The following is an 18,686-nucleotide window of genomic DNA, read 5'->3' on the forward strand; positions in this document are numbered from 1 at the left end:
TCCCTCCGCCTTACGCCAAGAAAGGAAGAATGAATTGATTGTTGGTGTTAATAACGATCATCCTCCTTTACCTCCTCTGCATTGCTGCAGGTGACGTGTCACTGAGCGCACGTGTTCTGTGCATGCAGTACACGTGAGGCGCCTAGTTGTTTCCACTGCACTGTGTGGAATACGAAGGTTCTGTTACAGTTCACTAACCTGCTGTCTTCAAGTTGATGTCCCCAGCGCAGGAAACAGCACGCAGGTCGTAGGTTCTGTATCTTGAGGCTGAAACTGACTTTTAGCGAGTATCTGTCCTGAAATAATGTATCACTTCTTTGGGATGCGACCCGCGTATTTTAATATAGGCACAAGAAAAGACTACATGATCTTAATCCAAAACCTTCTGATACAGCAAAGTACATGACCAAACACAATGTTTACGACAATGTATCTTTACACTATTTGTGGAACGTGTCTGTGCCTCATGACTACCGGAGTGAATCTTTTAATACTTAATACTGGCAAACACATCCTGCCACAGACAACACGACTGTAGATCTCGACTGCCTAATACAGAGTGACGAACAGCCCGAAACATTTCGCGCGCCATACCAGAAAAGGCGTGACCCGAACGCTTCCGAAGTGCTTCGTCTGCAATTTCGTCAGTCTTTTGTTTTTGATTTAAATTGTTTTTGATAATTATAAAATGACTGACTGATAGTCAGCTGTTGAGAGAGATTTATATTAAAAAGTGAAGTCATTCCAATGAACTAATAATAATAACTATACCTTAACGTTTTGGCGCCCTTGCTCCGAACACAGCAGCCAATTACAGAGCAGTAGCACTACGCATGCGGTCTTTCTCACGGGAATGGTACCGAATCTAACATCTGCCACAGGTACCTCACACCACATTTCGTGATCTACATACTTCTTGCATCTGCACTGCTCTGGGAACAGCTTCTTGGAGCCTAATATGATGGGTGACTAAGCCAGAAAGATTACAGCCTATAGCCTATTAAGGCCGACACCGCAGATGCTGTACCTGTGCGCCGGAAGCAATAACCGTTTCCGGTGGCGTCCCGGCAGACGGCTCAGGAATACCTGCCGCCCGCCACGGCTAGAGGCAACGACACCTGGACACACTCACCCCAGCCGCCGCGAGACGCGAGAGCCCACCCCGACACCAGCGCCACAGGTTCTGGCCTAAACGGCGTGCTGCCAGCTGCGGCTGATTATTTGCAAGTCTGCCCTCGTTGATCTCGCTGGATGACGTGGCGGTCTGTTTCCATCATTTCCTCATTCTCCTCTAAATACACTGCAGAGGACGCCGCCTCGCTTCTTCTGTCACATCACAGTTTATTTCCTTTTCCTAACCCCGCCGTCCTGAACACTTCGCGTGATGCGCCTCTTATCAGCCCGCCGGCTCACAAATAAACAACACACCTCGGCCAGCCACCGGTGAATCGATTATTTTCGTACGACACTTTTCAAAGCGACTAGCTGACTCCCAGGCACAGCACCCTTTTCTTTCTGGTTCCGTATTAAGCCGTGAAGCACGATTTTTAATTGAGCAGGTACTAGACACTGAAAAGTTTCAAACGTAGCTAAGCCACGAAATAAGATTGGCCACGGTACACAACACGTTCTTCCACCGCTGCCACAGTACGGTTAGACTCGTCTGCAGTCTCCAATTATCAACGTGACGTCACAAGAAAGGCATTTTCTTCCTGCCATCACGAGGCAGACATCCAGTCTTTCTCAGACCTTAACGTTTTATCCGAGGTTGAACGGTCGTTTATTGAATGCTTCGAACATATTGTCAGCAGCTCACGGTCTAGTGGCTAACGTTTGCTGCCTCTGGATCACGGAGTCACGGATTCGATTCCCTGTCGGGATGGGGATTTTCTCCTCCAGGGCACTGGCTGTTTGTGTTGTCACCATCATTTCATCATCATTCACGAAACTGGCCAGATTGGACTGTGTAAAGATTGTTAATTTGTACGGGCGCCGATAACTGCGCAGTTGAGCGCCCCACAAACCAAACATCGTATCATCATCATCATCATCGAACATGCTTTATTCAAAGTATGTGTTGGGAAATAACACACAATTACAACTAACAATCAGAAGCCAAACTTCACTGCAACAGCAACTGAGAAAACTTAAGATTAAAGTTAAATGCATATTGCAAATTCGGCTTTACTCGTAATTTAAATTTCTATTCATGATAAAATTATTATGGTAATTATAACTTTGTGAGAGGCACTAATTTGATGAAAACACCACACAAATAATCACTGACGCAGAAGAAATGTAACATCTGTTTCTTTTTTTTTTTCAGGAGTTAGTCCCATTGTTAACTGAGAAAGTGCATCATTTATTTCACTTTAACTTCCAATGTGGCTAGCTAATGCTAACACTACATGATATCACAGTTCTCTGACACTTCAGCGCTGTGTTCCTCATCAGTGGCCACGAGATTGTTGTAGTGGTCATCGTCCACAGAAGGAATGCATATACTTCAGGAGAGGCGTGACATCTGCCGCTACTCCCCTCCTAATGGGACGAATACTTCACTATAGGGCATCCTCGTTTACATTCACAGACTCACCCCAAAGAATAAAAAAATCTTCGCAAAAAGTTGTCTTGTAGTGTAGAATGTGAACGAATTCATCGCATGTCAAGCCAGTTTACTGGTAAGCCACCGACTGTCTTCCTGCAGTTTGTTATGACGCCTTCAATAGTCTTTGTTCTCAATAAAATGATTACGATTCATTTCAGCTGCTACAAAGCGATCCCTTGTTTCTCAGTACGAATTACACAGTACCAGTCTTCTGGTGAGAAGGTGTTTCGTGTCTGCCTCGCTTTAGATTCAACTACACCGAAGGCGGAATACTTCGGCGGATAGCAGTGTCCAGGCGTTGAAATCCGCAATATCCACTCTGCTGAACTTTTAGGAGCTTCATCTGCATGAATCAGAGTAAGTGAGAGCATACTTGTGGCCTGTTGCGTTGTTTGTGGCATGTAGCTACTTCTTGTGACTTCTGAAAACCTTCTGCTTCTGGCCATACGTACGTAAGCCCTTTGCTGTCACTGAAATCATGACAACCAAAGTTGTATACGAACAAAGGTCGTTTACAATACTCATTTCATGTTAGCTTTGCCAAATGGAAATCGGGAATTAAAAACGAAGAATCAAATGCTGTGAAAATACAAATACGAAAATTGTGGTTAGTCACTTTGGCTTCCGAAAGCTGTAACAAAATGTTCAGTTGCCGTGTAAAGAATTAAAATCTGCTAGTGCAAGAATTAATGAACGTATGAATGTTTGTGAGGTTTTCGTAATCAAAAGTACAAATACTCTAAAAAAAAAAGTTGGTAGGTTTGGTCTCTCATTGGCACAGTATTAACATTTTACTGTCTTATACTAAGTATATTTATCTAGAATGTGTCTGATACCTCACAACTGGCGTTGACATAATTTTAAGGAAAAACAGATGGAACATGGACCCACATATTTCGTCACTTGTTGTTTCATGGAATACAGCTTATTGCTTAACAACGATATTATAATCACAATTTAAAAAATGTTGTTAGAAGAACACCACCACTCACAATCGTCTAAGACTTAAACGGCCTAATTCATTAATAACAAACTTTAACAATTAATACCATTAAGTGAAGGGCTTAAAATCAGGAGTATAGAGTTTCCAAATACAAGAAGGAAGTTACATCAACTAGGCATGGTTGCAAACGCGTTCAATAGACAATTTTATCAGTAAAATTAATTGCAATGACAGCAACTAAATATACCAACAGTTTCCAAGCATGGGTAACGCCTTACACACGTTGATAAAGCTCATCCAGAATACAGGAAAGGTAATACGTCACATTATGATTGTGGGTGTTGGAAAACCCTTAACGCCGGCCGCGTTGGTCTAGTGGTTCTAGGCGCGCAGTCCGGAACCGCGGGACTGCTACGGTCGCAGGTTCGAATTCTGCCTCGGGCATGGATGTGTGTGATGTTCTTAGGTTAGTTAGGTTTAAGTAGTTCTAAGTTCTAGGGGACTGATGACCACAGAAGTTAAGTCCCATAATGCTCAGAGCCATTTGAACCATTTGAATTTGAAAACCCTTAATAATGCACAAGCCTTAATAAAAATCTCTTAAGCAACAAAATACACATCGCCGAAAATACAGTCAATTTAAATCTGACCCCTAAATGGTACACACTAGCACAAACGTTGACAACTATCGTTCCAACAATAAAAGCAGGTTCAAATGGCTCTAAGCACTATGGGACTTAACATCTGAGGTCATCAGTCCCCTAGACTTAGAACTACTTAAACCTAACTAACCTAAGGACATCACACACATCCATGCCCGCGCCAGGATTCGAACCTGCGACCGTAGCAGTAGCGCAACAGGCAGGCAATGAGTGGAGTTACCTACTGACCGTGGATCAAAGGAAAGCTTCGGCGGTTCATATAGAGAACTGAAGGGCCTTAAACACGTTTTAAAAGTAGCGATAATGGTGCAAGGTTTCAACGTGTGGTTAAAGAGCAGATATAGCGAGAAAGAACTTCGGTCTTGCAGAAAACGTTTTAAACCTCATGAGCATACTGAATTCACCAAATAGGACAGGCTAATTATTCCCGATTAATCGGCGACACTCCGCCGTGGCTGGTAGAGGCACCAGGTTGCCGGCCAACTCAGACGCAGGAAGCAAACGCGCCTCTGCTCTGGCCCCAGGGAAGAGGAACGCGTCGTCCGCTGCCGAAGCTACCCTGCCACCACACACACAGCAGAATGGAAGAGTAATCTGCCCAAATAACGCAACAGACGACAATGTCTAATGTGTAGGGAATCTCAAGTTATCGCGAAAGCGACTACACATACAAGTTACAAGCTTAACACTCGTTAAAATTACTTGTAAATTATAAGAGGTAACATCCGCACCTGGTGATGCAATGATTAAGACATCTACAAAGGGTGCTTCGCCTCCGACACAGATTACGTTACAAATTTAACTCTGTCGATTCAATTTATAACGGAGAACAGTCGTACACTTGCACGGAATATGGCCTGGAACAACAAACTGCGATCAGTTACACTGAAAGATGATCATACACACAACTACTCGGAGGCGCGATAATATAATAGGTCGAATTCCACATTAAAACAGATGTGGCTATGCAATATCAGGGCCGGCCGCTGTGGCCGAGGAGTTCTAGAAGCTTCAGTCCCGAACCACACGACTGCTACGGTCGCAGGTTCGAATCCTGCCTCGGGAAAGGATGTGTGTGATGTCTTTAGGTAAGTTAGGTTTCAGTAGTTCTAAGTTCTAGGGGACTCGTGACCTCCGATGTTAAGTCACAGAGTGCTCAGAGCCATTTGAACCATTTTTTTGCAATATCAGGTACCCAAAAAATAAGGAAACAACATATAACCCCTCTCAGGTGTGAAGGAGCCGTGACTTCCAGGATTCCAGTTAGGGTGTTATTGCCTCCAAACCGTACAGGCCGTCTTCGATGTGCCGTAAAATTTAAGCTTGCAGAGTAAGTCGGGAATTGCCGACCAAACTGCACGCGCTGTCCGCTGCTCTTCCCGCAACTCGCCGCTACCAGTCTGTAAAGCCCGTCTCACACGGAGCAAGATTCGCTGTTAAGTTTCCTTGCTGGCTCGCGCGACGGCTACCTTGCGGGCTCCGTCGTCTGCTAGCGGGCTACCTTGCTGGGAACCTTTTCAGATTTCCAGGATAGGTCTGGTGCTACTTTTCTTGTAAGGTTCCCAGCGTGCTACCTGCGTTGGCCAATCATGAGACGTTTCGTTTGTGGCGTCAGACGCGGAAAGCTTGGGTGGGGAAGCCTTTGTTGATAGTCGCTTTTCTGCTGTTGTGAGGTGCGGTAGGAAATTCTTATAATTATTAAATAATGGCACCGCAGTGGTCCAAGGAAGCGATTGAAGCATTGATATGTACTTATAGGGAAGAACAGTGTACGTCGTGAAAAGCGGAAACTATTGTAATAAACACTTGCGTGCAGAAGCACCCGAAAGAGTTGCAAGTGCCGTGTGTCTTGTTCGACCACATACGACAAGCAAGGAGTGCTATCCTATAAAATAAAGTCGTATATAACAGTCATTATTGGTATATTTATACAGTCAAACAGTAATGACATGGTGATACTTCTCGAACAAAATTAGGTGTTATGCGAAATAACCTCAACTCTTTATGAAGCATGGAGAGCACACCTTTTCCAGCGTTTCTCCTCTTAATCCAGTTTTTCGTCCATTATTTCTTTCTTCTTCTCTCATTAGCATGCATTTCTGCATCGTTTAGCACCAAAACAGCTAATAATGCCAGTTTGCTCCTAACATCTGTACCTGAAGCAGTCATCTTCGTTCGATGCAACATGCAGCCGATCACAACTAGCTGCACCGTGGGAGAGCTTCGGCATGGAAGATAGCCGGCTCATTTCCCTGCAAGCCGGCAGGGACGCATGCCATCTCGCAAACTCGCGGCGAACCGTGCTCCGTGTGAGACGGGCTTAAGCGAGCCGGCAAGTCTTGCCTGCGACCGATTTAACCACTCGCTGCGTCTGGAGGCCCGCGCCGGACAGCCGGAGTCGCCCAAAAGTCACAGCTCGCCAGCCAAGTGTCCTCTCACGCCACATCACTGTACTTGAACACGCCTCATCCAAAGACATACGATCAGCTCGATATCGGCAACCGAAGTAGTTACTGGCACCAAAATTAAGACCGCCAAGCCTCACTCTTCTTGTACAAAACTGAAACATTTATGCTAAACCTTTCACACAAGATGGGCATAGAAACTTTTGAAAACTGATGCTACAGGAGTATGAAACTTTCTGGCAGATTAAAACTGTGTGCCCGACCGAGACTCGAACTCGGGACCTTTGCCTTTCGCGGACAAGTGCTCTACCAGCTGAGCTACCGAAGCACGACTCACGCCCGGTCCTCACAGCTTTACTTCTGCCAGTATCTCGTCTCCTACCTTCCAAACTTTACAGAAGCTCTCCTGCGAACCTGCGCAGAATGGTACCTGGTCGGGCACACAGTTTTAATCTGCCAGGAAGTTTCATATCAGCGCACAGTCCGCTTCAGAGTGAAAATCTCATTCTGGCTACAGGAGTATCTTCAGCATTAGCTGTGTACATCGGATAAGTAGCGGGGTGGGTCTAAAACAGATTAGGGAAAAAAGACATATACTGGGGTGACAAAAGACAGCGGTTAGCGACATGCACGTACACAGGCGACGGCAGTACACGAAGTGTAAAACGGCACCACCGGCGCAGCTGGTTTTTGTACTCAGGTGATTCGCTCGAAAACGATTCCGACGCGGTTATGATCGCACGACGGAAATTACCAGACATTGAACGCGGAATGGTACCTGGAGCTAGAAGCATGGGGCATCGGACGTCGGAAACAGTTAGGCAATCCACTATTTCGAGATCCACACCACGGACAACGCAGCGGCTGACGGCTTTCCGAGAGCAGCAGCGGTCGCGTAGAATTGTCAGTGCTACTAGACAAGCAACACTGCGTGAAATAACTGCGGAAATAAATGTGGGACGTACGATGGACGTACCCGTTAGAAAAGTGCGGTGAGACGTAAATGGGTTGTGGCAGCAAATCGCCGACACGAGAGCCTTTTCTGACAGCACGGCACTGCATCCAGCGCCTCTCCTGAGCTCGTGACCACATCGGTTAGATTCCAGACGACTGGAAAACCGTGGCCTGTTCAGATGAGTTCCGATTTCATTTGCTGAGAGTTGGTGGTAGGGTTCGACTGTGGCGCATAACCCACGAAGCCGTGGAGCCAACTTGTGTACAAGGCACTGTGCAAGCTGGTGGTGGTTCCGTAATGGCGTGGACTGGGCTACTTGCAAACCATTTGCAGCCGTGGACTTCATCTTCTCAAATAACGGTGGAATTTTTATGGATGAAAATGCGCCGTGTCACCTGGTCAGAATGGTTCGCGATTGATTTGAAGAACATTCTAGGCAGTTCGAGCGAATGATTTGGCCACCCAATCGCCCGACATGAATCCCACCCAACAATTATGGGACATAATCGGGAGTCCAGTTCGTGCACGCAATCCTGCACAGGCGACACTTTGGCAATTATGGACGGCTATAGCGGCAACGTGGCTCAGCATTGTTGCAGGGGACTTTCAACAACTTGTGGAGTCCGTGCCACGTCAAGTTGTTGCACTGTTCAAATGGTTTTGAGCACTATGGGACTTAACGTCTGAGGTCATCAGTCCCCTAGAACTTAGAACTACTTAAACCTAACTAACCTATGGACATCACACACATCCATGCCCGAGGCAGGATTCGAACCTGCGACCGTAGCGGCCGCGCGGTTCCAGACTGTAGCGCCTAGAACCGCTCGGCCACTCTGGCCGGCTGTTGCACTGTGCCGGGCAAAAGGGGGTCCGATACGATATCAGGAGGTAGGAGGTACCTCACAACTTTTGTCACCTAGTGTATACAGCACATCATCACTAAAAGAAGGGGACTGTTAATAAGCCACATCCTGAGACCCTGACGAATCGTTTGGAAATGAGGGGGGAGAGGGGGGCGGGGAATGCTGGGCTCAAAAATGTCTCTGAGCACTATGGGACTCAACTTCTGAGGTCACCAGTCCCCTAGAACTTAGAACTACTTAAACCTAAGGACATCACACACATCCATGCCCGAGGCAGGATTCGAACCTGCGACTGGAGCGGTTGCGCGGTTTTAGACTGTAGCGCCTAGAACCGCTCGGCCACAACGGCCGGAGGGAATGCGGGGGTAAAACATGTAGTGTGAGTTCGTGGTTTGGTTACAGTACACAGATTCGAGTGGCAGAAGGAAGGGAAAAAGTTAGGATTTAATATCCCGTAGACAGCGAGGTCATTAGAGACGCAGCATCGGGAAGGAGGGCAGGTAAACAAAGTGGCCGCGCCCTTCCAAAGAAACAGTGGCGGCATTTGCCCGGAGCGATTCAAGGAAATCCCGGAAAACCTCAGTCTGGATGGCCGGACACGGATCTCAATCGCCGTCCTCCCGAATGCGAGTCTGGTGTGCCTACCACTGCTCTGCAGTTCAAATGGTAGTCGCTTGCTGTAGTTACGTAAAAACGTAGAGGCTTGCACACGACAGACTGGCGAGGAGAGTTGCAAGAAAGAAGTCTTCGAACTCAGGACCACAATAAAAGTCACTCCGTTGAAAACTCCTCGCCGAATGTAAGTACAGAGCTTCTCCTCATACTGGATCACCTCAAACGCTACAACTGCAGCCGCGCTACCGCACTGTCCGATGAACTGGAGTTTATTCGGCAGGGCCGGCCGGGGTGGCCGAGCGGTTCTAGGCGCTACAGTCTGGAACCGCGCGACCGCTACGGTCGCAGGTTCGAATCCTGCCTCGGGCATGGATGTGTGTGATGTCCATAGGTTTAAGTAGTTCTAAGTTCTATGGGAGTGATGACCTCAGAAGTTATGTCCCATACTGCTTAGAGCCATTTTGCTCGGGAGGACTCTTTTCTTCAACTTTTTTCCTGGAGACAATAAGTGGTTTAGAGGTACAAGTCAACACTCACATTATAAAACTACGAGGTGCTTTAAAGTTATAACACTCCCAATTTACCTTTTTTTTACTCATGACTGGAAACGATAGAATCTTGCGGTTTCTTTTAATATAGTTGAGCACTCGTGAAAGTGTGACGTGGATGACAGTACTGGACGGCACACAAGAAATCCGGTACGGGGCGGTGAGACTGAGACCTGTGTTCGACCCTTAAAAATGGCTCAGCGGAGGTTCGAGTCCTCCCTCGGGCATGGGTGTGTGTGATTGTCCTTTGGATAATTTAGGTTAAGTAGTGTGTAAGCTTAGGGACTGATGACCTTGGCAGTTAAGTCCCATAAGATTTCACACACATTTGAACATGTTTTAAAAATGGCGACGTTCTCATCAAACAACAGCCTGTAATCATTCGTTTCTTCCAGCAATTATACGTTAGTTGTGTGAGACATGTTGCAGTGTGTCACGGATATGTCTAATGTGCGTTCGTGAGCACGACAGTTCAGAGAAGACAGAACGGCGTGTGCCAACAAAACCGAGACAATCTCTGCCTCGCACCAGCCGGTCTGACGGTATGTTCGAACTATTTCGGAGGACAGCCGAATGAGTGCGGAACACGTCGCCTGTAAAGTTGGCATTTCCATGGGATCTGTGCACACAGTCCTGCACGAAGACCTGAAAATGCGAAAAGTGTCGCCCAGGTGTGTGTGCCACGAATGCTGACGGGCGACCACAAGGCTGCGCACGTGGCACGTTGCCAGGCAATGTTGACGCGTGGCGACGGCATGAACACAACCTCCTTTTTATCGATTGTGGCAATGGATGAGACACGGTTGCCACTTTTCAGTCCTGAAACGAAGCGCCAGTCAGTTCAGTGGAAGAACGCCCACATTCACCGCCGCCAAATCATTGCGGGGAAGCGCCAGTGCCGGCCGGAGTGGCCGAGCGGTTCTAGGCGCTGCAGTCTGGAACCGCACGACCGCTACGGTCGCAGGCTCGTATCCTGCCTCGGGCATGGATGTGTGTGATGTCCTTAGTTAGGTTCCCATTTGTGGCACACCCCTTTCTGTTCAGATACGGAGAGGGTAGAAATACGAAAACTTTAGAACCAGCTGCCTCCCTTCTTTGAGACAGGCATTTCCAAGGACGTACACCACTTCGTTCGGTCGAACAGCTGGGCGCCTGCTTTAACCACACGAAATTTTCATTATAAATTCCACCACGCCATACACAGAGCTGCTATCGGCTGCCTATTTTTGATTCTCTACGCATTTATACTGCAGTTAACAATTAATGTATTGCTCGACATATGGGTCCTAACATAATTGTTTCTTCAGTCGCTGTTACTTTTGTAGAAAAACTCTACTTAACTTGTGCTGACGATGTTTCCCCTGTCTGAAAAACACGGAAGTAGTACAGGCAACCGACGCACTTATCTGCTAAAAGGCTGCTTTGTACCGCGGCGTGGGGATGTGACCGAGCCCTACAGGGAGACGTTGCGTCACTGCCGCGGGCAGCTGTCGTCCTATCGGGGGCAAATCACGCGCTTTTGGGAGGTTTCCCACATCCGGTTAAGCACAGACGGTCTGGCCGAGCCGCTTAAACACAAAAACAACACCTCTGGAGATAATAATGTCAGTTCCACTGTAAGCTAAGATTGATGGCACGAAAACTATAAAATGAGAGAAGAAGGAAGTGGAGCAGAAAGAAAAAGAAGTTTAGTTTTTCTCCCCCTGGTCTGTCCTCTTAGGTTTCACACTGCCGTTCCTGTCTTCTTTCCTGCATTCGCACAACCCTTCCATGTGCGAGTATGAAGGTCGACCTGTGAACAACGAGACCGGCAGCTCACCTGGTGTTGGCGAACCGCGATGGCAGTGACGTCGACACGGGCTTCCTCACAAGAGTCACTCGCATGCAGGCCAACAACGCGTGGCTCTTACCTGCAACAAGAGAAAAGGTGTGTTAGCAGGAATCTAGAGTAAACAAGTTGTTGTAAAATGAAAGCAGCGAAGAAACCTATAACAGATAAATGTCTTGCTGGCATCATGCTCGAGTGTTCACTGTCACAAAAGAGAGGCTTCGGTTTAAGGCAGAGTTTCAAATTAAAACTTTCCATCAGGAAATTCTGTATTGTTGCACGCTACCTTACTAGTAACAACTGCCACAACTACTAAATATATTCTAAGCAGACAGTGTAGGAAGTTTCAGACAGCCAGCCGTAGTGGCCAAGCGGTTAAAGGCGCTACAATCTGGAACCGCGCGGCCGCTACGGTCGCAGGTTCGAATCCTGCCTCGGGCATGGATGTGTGTGATGTCCTTAGGTTAGTTAGGTTTAAGTAGTTCTAAGTTCTAGGGGACTGATGACCTTAGAAGTTAAGTCCCATAGTGCTCAGAGCCATTTGAACCATTTTTTGAAGTTTCAGACAAGCAACCAGATTTGTCTTTTTCACTGCACTGCATAGTTCTTGTTTATCGTTGAGAACATTATCGCCCCAGTATTTGAAACAACACATTTGGCAGCCTTTAGTTAAATTCGACATATATGCACTGAAAGTAAAAGTACATTTATATGACGAAGGATTACATAAATAAAAACAAAAAGATGAAACATTATAGAATAATTTGGACGATAACAAACGGCTGTATTACTTTAAAAATAAAAATAAAATACGATTTCAACGACTACAGAAGTCACCCACTCAGTGCTTCCGTTTTTATCGCTACGATACACTTCAAATGATTCAAAAAAATATACAGCGACTACAGTTTTTTATTATAACGATACACGGTACTGAGAGAGTCGCAGTTGGAAAATAAACATTATTTTACCCATCCGTTCACATTTTAAGGGCCGGCCGATGTGACCGAGCGGTTCTAGTCTGGAACCGCGCGACCGCTACGGTCGCAGGTTCGAATCCTGCCTCGGACATGGATGTGTGTGATGTCCTTAGGTTAGTTAGGTTTAAGTAGTTCTAAGTTCTAGCGGACTGATGACCTCAGATGTTAAGTCCCATAGTGCTCAGAGCCATTTGAACTATTTTGAACATTTTAAGATCAATGGAAAAACGACATATATCATCATTCTCTAAAATATCATCATTCTCTAAAATACAGTTTGGTCAATAAGTATGTATCAAAAACGCGTTTGTTGTATAATACTGAACAACTGAAAATAGAAATTTATTCTCAACACAGAAAAACACTTAAAGTTCCATCACCGTACAGAGGATGCTCAAATTGGTTTGCATGCTGTACCAAACATTGCACCTTTTCAACAGCGATTTAAAAATTTTGTCGCAAACCTATTTCAAATTATGCTTGTATTCGCCCCTTCAAATGCTCAGCACCATAAATTTTGACGGAAGAAACGTAATTTTATAGTATAACCCAGACTGAAACGTTCATGGGTGTGATATCTGGGTATCGTGGATCCCATTCAGCACCAACCCGTCTGTCAATCGATCCGCCAAAGTTTCCATTTATGAAGTCTCTCAGAGTAACTCCACAATGTGGGGGCGCTACGTCTTCTTGCCATATCAACTTTTCCTTAACCGGCTGTAGATGTTCAAAATGTGGACTATTTTTCAGTTCTACGAACAACTTCAAGGAAACCCCGGGTAATTTATAGAAATGACAGTATCGTTACAAAAAATAACGCCCGATTAGCCCACCGCTGAAAATCTCTGCCCATACAGTCCGTCCCCACACAGTGATTTGTAGAATACCAGGAGACACATTCCTTTCTCTTCGCTCTGCCATTCACCTTGAAAGTCACTTCGTCGCTCTAAAGGATGGTTTTGTAAAATTTTTATATAAAGGCAACAAAAACTAGTGTACGACTCGAAGAACTGCATACGTTTGTCCGGGTTCATTTAGGCCCCGAATTGATGGAGACCTATATGATCCCAATTTCAACTTTTTCTGAATCCTGTGTAGGCTCTCCCTTACTATTCAATACTACTTGAACGCTTTTCGTTGAGATTTAGTCGGCGATTGCACAAAACATTGCGTGACAACAACACGACCCTCGTTTGAAGTAACACACTTTGACCTACATGAACAAGGGAGCAGCACTCTTTAAATCTTAAATTTAATTTGCGAACAGCTTGTCGAGATGGAGGCTGGATGTTTCAAAAGAAATAGACGTTGTTCTGTAGCTAACTTTTTCTTTGTCTTTCAGAAAATTACTAAGTGGTTCCTTGTAAACGGACTCTCACTGAATTTTGATAAGACACAGTACATACAGTTCCGTACAGTGAATGGTATGACACCATTAATAAATATAGACCATAATCAGAAGCATATAGCTAAGGTAGAATATTCCAAATTTTTAGGTATGTCCATTGATGAGAGATTAAATTGGAAGAAACACATTGATGATCTGCTGAAACGTTTGAGTTCAGCTACTTATGCAATAAGGGTCATTGCAAATTTTGGTGATAAACATCTTAGTAAATTAGCTTACTACGCCTATTTTCACTCATTGCTTTCATATGGCATCATATTTTGGGGTAACTCATCACTGAGGAATAAAATATTTATTGCACAAAAGCGTGTAATCAGAATAATAGCTGGAGTCCACCCAAGATCATCCTGCAGACATTTATTTAAGGATCTAGGGATATTCACAGTAGCTTCTCAGTATATATACTCTCTTATGAAATTTGTTACTAACAACCAAACCCAATTCAAAAGTAATAGCAGTGTGCATAACTACAATACTAGGAGAAAGGACGATCTTCACTATTCAAGATTAAATCTAACTTTGGCACAGAAAGGGGTGAATTATACTGGCACTAAAGCCTTTGGTCACTTACCAAATAGTATCAAAAGTCTGACAGATAACCAACAAGTATTTAAGAAGAAATTAAAAGAATTTCTGAATGACAACTCCGTCTACTCCATAGAGGAATTTTTAGATATAAATTAAGAAAAAAATAAAAAAATAAAATAAAATAAAAAATAAATAAATTAAAAAATAAAATAAAAAAAATAAATAAAGAAAAACAAAAAACACAAAAATAAAGTTGTTATATTAACTTAAGTATGTTGTTAAATTAACCTAATTATGTCATGTATTGGAAAATTCGACTCGTTCCACATCATTACGAAATATCGTATTCATGATCCATGGAACTAGTATCAATCTAATCTAATCTAATCTAATCTTTGTTATTTCTCCGATGATGACGAACAACATAACCTCGGCCTTCTATTGTCAACTGACTTTTGGGTACCACGCACCTGTCAAGGTTACAACTAACTACCACCACCGCTAGACAAAATGGAGCCTAAGGATTGCTACGGACAACTGATTTATGGACAGACAGCATTTATGGACCAACGCGCGCACGCTGGTGTGTGTGTGTGTGTGTGTGTGTGTGTGTGTGTGCGCGCGCGCGCGTGCGTTTAATCTCTCTACCTATTCCACTGGGCCGATCTCAGCAACAGTTGGTACGCATGTCCCTTACTGTCAGGCAATAGTCCCTGAGGTGGTAATGACAACTGACCTGCCATAGTTGTGGAGATATGACATCATAAACAATGAGATGCGTGGAAAGCTGCCGTTTCATGCATGATGTTTAAATGTATTACTTCTGTGCTACTAAGTGTATTCGCTGTAAATGTCGAAGGGCTCAGTGGTAACACCGGTTTCCGTCACATCACCGAAGTTGAGCGCTGTCGGGTTTGGCTAGTACTTAACACTTGTACATTATGCATATTTCTTTACACCACTGTTTCATAATTTCAAAGGTGTTTTCGCAAATACATGGTAATGAAAGTTTTTCTTTGGTTTCCAAGAAAAAATTGGCCAAATGAATACCCCAGGAACGCCGGGATTGTCAGCTAGTATGGAATATTCTGTACTGCGCCGTGATGATTCTGAAAGAGCATTTCTACTGCACCAAACGCCAGCGGGGGGGCCATGCTACGGAGTGTTGTAACTGGTCTTTCGGCCAATTAAAAGCAAAGACGCCAACACTAATAACGCGAAAGAAACTGCACTGTTATAATGTACGAGGAAGGCGGGAAAGGAATGTAGTAGTTTGGAAGATTTGCGATGAAACAAGGCAGAAGACACAGACAGCATTCCTAAAGTAATTTGGGAATAAACAGCCAGACAGAATCTATGAGACTGGAGACATACCATCGTACTTTCAGTACATCATTAACACAATTTCCAAGATAACTGGAAAAACTATCGCAAAATCAGGGTACCAGTTCACGTGTCCAAGATTCTGACAAAAGTGATATGCAGAAGAACGACGACGATCAGTTTCAGGGAAAGCAAAAGCACCAGAGAGGCAATGCTGACGTAGCGTTCGGTAGTGAAAGCGGGATTTAAGGAAAATCGAGACACCATCATATGTTTTGTTGAAAGAAAAGCCCAGGAAAGGAACGCAGAATCTCTCTGTTTATCCCAGCTGAAGGCACTTGGAAATCCGACTTCTTTTTGAATTTAGGCAGCAGCGTCGTTGTAATGAAGCCATACCTAGCTATTCAGCTCTGCAGAACTCTCCCCAAGCCTCCATCAAGAGTTTCAAACATCGTTGAACTGTCTCCGTGTGAAATGGGAATTTCTCGATTATCATATCCCAGTCCGGAGGAACTGAGCCATAATGAATTCATCATTTAATCTCAACACTCACTCACTTCTCTCAACAACTGGGGACAAGATAAATCAAAGTCTATTTTATCCTTTCTGAGTACTTCTGATAGTTTTCCTCTCTTGATCTGTTTTGTCTTTAACATTCGTGAAAGACCGAGCTCTTTAATGTGATTTTTTTTTTAATCTTGCATCATGGCCACATTCAACATGAAATGTTCTGGAAGGGCAAAAAAATATTGCTTTCGATCAGTGGGTCAATAATATGAAGTAAACATTCTGACAGATGTCGCGAAGACTGTAAAGATTCATACACAGGTTTTGAGCCCACTGTAAAGTATTTACATGTTTTAATACTACACCACAGTGGCGTATATGACTTCAAAACAAACACAGTTATTTCATGAAGTTGGGATGAGGCATTTTTTTTTCAGTAAAGTAAAATCTGAGATATGTATTTCGTGTTGTCAACCACCTGGAGAGTGACAAGGCACCGATTTCATGTACTGCCAAATCCTCTCGACACTTCACCGGTTTTACTGCATGTATACGTCGAGTAGGTATCGTTGTTCCTTATTTTGTTTATTTCTGTCTGTTTTGGGGCTCTAAGGATCAACGCACTTGAAGCCACAATCAGGATACTTCTGGCAGTCACTTAGGTTTTCACCGATTGCCCGTCTCAAAGTTTCCGGAACTGATGATCTTTATCCACGGATTAGCGAATGAAACGGATGAAGAAAAGACACCTCACTAAAACTGAGAGAGCAAACCGCCAATGTTAGTGGTTTCCGGAACTGTGTTGCGATTGGGCGAATCAGGTCGGTTTTCCCAACCTGTATTGACTGCCTTGCCGTCACATCCTATTAGAACTAATTTTTCAAGAGAAAGACAACGACTAGTCAGATAAGAAATAATGTGAGAACTCGACAGTAAATGATAATTTCAAGAGCAACTGGAAGAGTGATTAAAACGCACATCAGACACGAGGCACCAAATAAAATTAAAAAAATTCAAATGTGTGTGAAATCTTATGGGACTTAACTGGTAAGGTCATCAGTTCCTAAGCTTACACACTACTTAATCTAAATTAACCTAAGGACAAACACACACACAGCCATACGCAAGGGAGGACTCGAACCTCCGCCGGGACCAGCCGCACAGTCCATGACTGCAGCGGCCTAGACCGCTCGGCTAATCCCGCGCGGCGAGGCAGGAACACCTACTGTCAGAACAATGGTGCAGAGCGACGGGGTGAAGGAAAGGATAGGAAGGGGTGGAGGGGGGGGGGGGGAGGAGGGCGTTCTACTTCCATGATGAGCTACGTAGTGAGCACGTTTAAGCTGTTCGTCTTAGGATTTTTCCAGTATTTTGTTAAATTTGGCAGCTCTTGAATGAGTGGAAGACCTATATCGATTTAAATTACTGTTGTTTTTAATTCTTACGCGGTTCGACTAATAATCGACTAGAGGTTTTTACATTTGCAGTGCGGAAAATACATACTTATTAAAAAAAAAAAAAACAGTGATTCTTACGAATTTTCGAAAAAGTATGTCCCTTTCACGCGAGCGGCTTCCTCGTCTCAATCGACAACTCGCTATTGCTTGTTGTTGTATCGAGTCCTGTGCGGCGCGAATGGACTTTCTCGTTCACACGGCAGCGCGATTTTTTTTTTTTTTTTTTTTTGCACCTAAACGTGGAATGTGATATTATGAAGAACCATTCTTTTTACGAAAAAATCGAGGTACACACTGAGATGAGTCAAGGGATAGCGATATCCACATATATAGATGGCGGTAGTATCACGTACACAATGCATTAAAAAATGGCAGTACACAGGCGGAGCTATCATTTGTACTCGGGTGATCCGCGTGAAAGAGTGTGCGACGTGATTGTCACCGCATGACGGGAATTAAGAGATTTTGAACGGGGAGTGATGGATGGTGCTGGACGCACGGGGCATTCCACTTTGGAAATCGTTAGGGATTTCAGTACGCAGAGGTCCACAGTGTGAAGAGTGCGCCGAGAATACCAGATTTCAGGCATCACCTCTCACCACGGACAACGCAGGGGCCGGCAACCAGCATTTAACGGGCGAGAGGAGCGGCGTTTGCGTAGAGTTGTCAGTGCTAACAGACATGCAACACTGCGTGAAATAAGAGCAGATACCAACGTGGGAGGTACAACGAACGTATCCGTCACGACAGTGGGGCGAAACCTTGCGCCAATGTGCCGTGGCAGCAGCAGACGACCGACGCGACTGACTTTGCTGACAGCGCGACATCGCCTGCAGCGCCTCTCCTGGGCTCGTGACCATATCGGTTGCACCCTAGACGACTGGAGAACAGTGGCCTGGCCAGATAAGTACCAGTTTCGTTTGGTAAGAGCTGATGGTAGGGTTCGAGTGTAGCACAGACCCGTCGAAACCTGGACCCAAGTAGTCAACAAGGCACCGTGCAAGCTGGTGGTGGCTCCATAAAGGTGTGGGCTGTGTCTACATGCAACGGACTGGG

At 44.9% G+C, this 18,686-nt stretch overlaps 1 protein-coding gene across 4 annotated transcripts in view; it reads right to left on the bottom strand.

Moving 5' to 3' along the window:
- Nucleotides 1-18,686, bottom strand: part of LOC126419062 (uncharacterized) — a 1,102,766-nt gene that overhangs the window by 455,436 nt on the left and 628,644 nt on the right. Inside the window, exon 3 of one of the 4 annotated variants that reach the window (XM_050086141.1) lies at nt 11,419-11,509. The exons of the other annotated variants lie outside the window; for them this stretch is intronic. Within the exon in view, the coding sequence (XP_049942098.1) occupies nt 11,419-11,509 (91 nt within the window). The remainder of the gene's footprint in view (nt 1-11,418; nt 11,510-18,686) is intronic. 4 annotated transcript variants of the gene reach the window in all.

Source organism: Schistocerca serialis, chromosome 9, assembly GCF_023864345.2.
Source record: "Schistocerca serialis cubense isolate TAMUIC-IGC-003099 chromosome 9, iqSchSeri2.2, whole genome shotgun sequence".
NCBI lineage: Eukaryota > Metazoa > Arthropoda > Insecta > Orthoptera > Acrididae > Schistocerca > Schistocerca serialis.